The sequence below is a fragment of the Orycteropus afer genome, unplaced genomic scaffold (assembly GCF_000298275.1).
Source record: "Orycteropus afer afer isolate SDZICR_OR568_19922 unplaced genomic scaffold, OryAfe1.0 scaffold00142, whole genome shotgun sequence".
Classification (NCBI taxonomy): Eukaryota; Metazoa; Chordata; class Mammalia; order Tubulidentata; family Orycteropodidae; genus Orycteropus; species Orycteropus afer.
This window is the reverse complement of record NW_006921729.1, coordinates 581,317-584,989: the sequence shown is the minus strand read 5'-3', so window position 1 is coordinate 584,989 and position 3,673 is coordinate 581,317. Positions and strand designations below refer to the sequence as shown.

At 45.6% G+C, this 3,673-nt stretch overlaps 1 protein-coding gene across 1 annotated transcript in view; it reads right to left on the bottom strand.

Moving 5' to 3' along the window:
• The window catches only part of STAC (SH3 and cysteine rich domain), a 270,571-nt gene extending 267,060 nt beyond the window's left edge, over positions 1 to 3,511 (bottom strand). Inside the window, exon 1 of the mRNA XM_007945680.1 lies at positions 3,401 to 3,511. Coding sequence (XP_007943871.1) covers positions 3,401 to 3,511 — 111 coding nt within the window. The remainder of the gene's footprint in view (positions 1 to 3,400) is intronic.
• Positions 3,512 to 3,673: the final 162 nt, after the last annotated feature.

The following is a 3,673-nucleotide window of genomic DNA, read 5'->3' as shown; positions in this document are numbered from 1 at the left end:
ATTTTTCAAGTCTTCCTTGAGCAAGTTTAATGCCCAGAAGGGCTTGACCATGTTTGTTCCCAGGCAGTATTTTGACAAACAGACCAAATCAGTAGAGAGTAAGATGGAGTGATTTCTACAATCTTGTCCACATTTTTCTCACTAGCCTCTCGTTTTTCAGTGTGGAATTATCCTTGAAAATACCAATCAGCTTTAAAGTGTGGCAATCTTGGTATAGAATGAATTGGGCTGTTCTCTGCTCCTGTTGCATGCCATCCTGTCCCTTCATAGTACATTCCTCCCCACTAGATGGTTAGCCTTTTTGAGGTACATGGAATCCTTTAAAAATAATCATGAATGGCATGCCTTTCTCCCAAGAAAAATGCACATTCAGGAACACTATTTTGCATTCAGTTTCCTGAGGTTGATGGGCCCCCTCCCATGGCCCACCTCCCCGTTTAAGAATACCTTAGCCATGGCACTATATGAGACAGTGTTTCACTGGTATTTATTAGGTTTACAGTTTTTCAGAAGTGGACCTCCATGTCCTTCTTCCTAATCTGTCTTAGTTTGGAAGCTTTACTGAAACCTGTCCACCATGGGTGACCCTGCTGGTATTTGAATAAGGAAGACTGAAGAAGAGTTGATGCTTTTTAGATGTGTTGTTGCAAAGAATACTGAAAGTACCATGGACTGCTGGAAGAACTAACAAATCTGTCCTGGAAGAAGTGCAGCCCGAATGCTCCTTGGAAGCGAGAATGGCCAGACTTTGTCTTATCTACGTTGGTCATGTTGTAAGAAGGGACCATTCCCTGGAGAAGGATATCATCCTTGGTAAAGTGGAAGGTTAGTGAAAAAGGGGAAGGCCCTCAACAAAATGGATTGACACAGTGGCTGCAATGATGGGCTCAAATACGGCAAGGATTGTGAGGCTTGTGCAGGACCGGGCAGTGTTTTGCTCTGTTGTACACAGGGTTGCTATGAGTCAGAGCCGACTCGACAGGACCTAACAACAACAACAACAGCTTCTGGCATCACAGCAACACACAGGCCACCATAGTACAATAAACTGACAGACAAGTGCTCTGTCAGGACATCAAGCAACATACTGTATCAGCTAAATCTTCTGCAAAAGACCTCTTTTAAGTATTAAAGAGCAAAAATGTCCCTTTTAAGACTAAGGTGCGCCTGACTCAAGCCATGGTATTTTCAGTAGCCTCATATGGATCTGAAAGCTGGACAATGAATAAGAAAGACACTAGAAGAATTGATGCATTTGAGTTGTGGTGTTGGAGAAGAATATTGAAAATATTATTTTGAACATTTGTTCAAGAATGAACAAATATGTCTTGGAAGAAGTGCAGGCAGAATGCTCCTTAGAGGCGAGAGTGGCTAGACTTCACCTCACATACTTTGGTCATGTTGTCAGAAGGGATCAGTTCCTGGAAAAGGGTATCACACTTGGTAAAATAGAGGGTCAGTGAAAGAGGGGAAGACCTTCAATGAGATGTATTAACATAGTGACTTCAATGATGGATTCAAGCATAAAACCATTATGAGGATGGTGCAGGATCAGGCAGTGTTTTGTTCTGTTGTATATGGGGTTGCTATGAGTTGGAACAGACTCAATAGCACTTAACAACACTAACAACAAGCCATGACAACAAATTTAGGAATGTATAAACACAGTGTGTGTGCAGACCACTTTGAGAGAAACTGGCATATTCAAAATTTGAAACCATAAGCCAGTTATTGCTTTGCCAAATAATTTACCTTAGGACACTGAAAAATAGCATACACATACAAGTTACTCAAAACATGTCTCTATTTACCCAAATGCTAAGCCCTTTCCAGAACACATTTATTGCAGAGCAACAGGCCCAATCCAAAGAGTTAGTAACAGGTTCACTCTTGAGTTTAGCTATACTCATTCACAGAACTTCAGGTCATCTCTGAAATGGCAACTAATCTACATCCTTTAGGTGACTCACGGTCAATGATGGACAATGATGAGACACACAGAAACTTCAGGTTGGAAGAGAAGTGGTACATGTAAGTGGGTTGTGAGACTGCTTTCAAGTATGTCATCTGTAGTGAGATGAAGCCCATCTCCTTATTTCAGAAAAGAAAAGAAGAAACTGTACCAGGACGGACATTATGTCATCTCAAGTATTTCTCACAATGATTCTGGAAGGTGGGGGCATTTGCCACCATTTCCAGATAAGAGATCTGAGTTTTAGAAATTTGGCATGCATGCCCCAGGTCAGACAGCCAGAATTTATCATATATATACATACATATATAGTAAGAAAAATGCAAAGCTCTCTGTTTTAGTTTAACATCTTCAATGATTACCTTCTGGTGGCCAGGAAACGTACAGTCCCCAGCATCACACCAAATCCAGAGAGACTTTTAGGCTGAGATTTTGGATCCCACTGATTTTGTCAATGGCTTCCAGGTATGGGTCATGAAGGGTGGCAGAGACTGGACTTCTCCTTGCCCCATCTGAACTGACCTCCACAGTAGCATCCCCCTTTTCCTTTGCTCCTACATAGAGAAGGCCTCACAAAGACATCTGTCTAAAGGGCCAGGAGCCCTGCACTTAAAACAATCTATACAGCTATAAACTCCATCTTATGATTTTCACTCCTGGTTGAGTTGCCATTCGGCTTCATGCTACTTACTAGCTGCCACATTTTACTTGATCCTCTTCCAAGATTTCCAAACATGTGCCTGACACCCACCAGAGTTTCAAAGGGAGTGTAACAACTACAGAAGTGCTATGGAGATGGTTTGGTGTACACATATCTGTATAACTCCTCATAAGAGCAAGTGTAAGTTACTGGAGTGTTAACTTCCACAAGAGAAACATCAACTTTCTGTGCCTACTTTTTCTGAAATGACTGGTATATGAAGTTAGGGGATGATCCCTGTTTAGGCGAAGGGTCTCCAAGACCCTTGGGATACTGACACCCTTGGCTGACCCAGTGCAGGCTTTCCGGTGGATCTTCCCTCAGCAATCTCCATCCCTCAGCCTTCAGAAACCGCCTAATACCGCCAAGTGTTTTGGGCACAAGCAGGTTCAAAGCACGGGACAACCAAGTGAACACCACCCAAGAAAGAGAACTCGGGAACCAGTGGTAAATGAGAATTGTTTGTGTTCCCAGGGTAAAAGCAACCTAACGCAAAGCCTCGGGTCTCTGTGAGCGCAGAGGCTGGGTCCACAGAGACGTGGCTGAGCATCCTTAGCAAGGAGTCCCGCTAGACATTCAAATCTCTAGAAAGCGACAGTCCTTGAACCCTGGTCGGACTAGGAATCAATTTTAGCCCCCGGCGCCATCGCCAACGACAGTAGGGCAGAGTGAGAGAGAGAAAGAGGAAGAGTGAGTTTGTGTTCTCTTGGAGCAATTTTGCGCGGTACCTTGGATTCCTGGCTGCTGGTGGATGCAGGAGAAGGCGGCTGCTCCGCGCTCGCCGCCTCCTTGGGCAGCCCCTCCACGCTGTCCTCGCGGGCGCTGCTCGGAGGGATCATCGTGGCCGCGCGGAACGGTGTTGGGCTCCCGGAGGAACAGCTCAGCTCCGGATTCCGGGGACTCCCATCCTCGCGGAGGCACCGACGTGCCCAGCTCCGGCCTCGCCCCCGCCGGGCCCTGCCCACCTCGCCGACAGTCCCGCGGGCGGGGGAGGGTGCGCC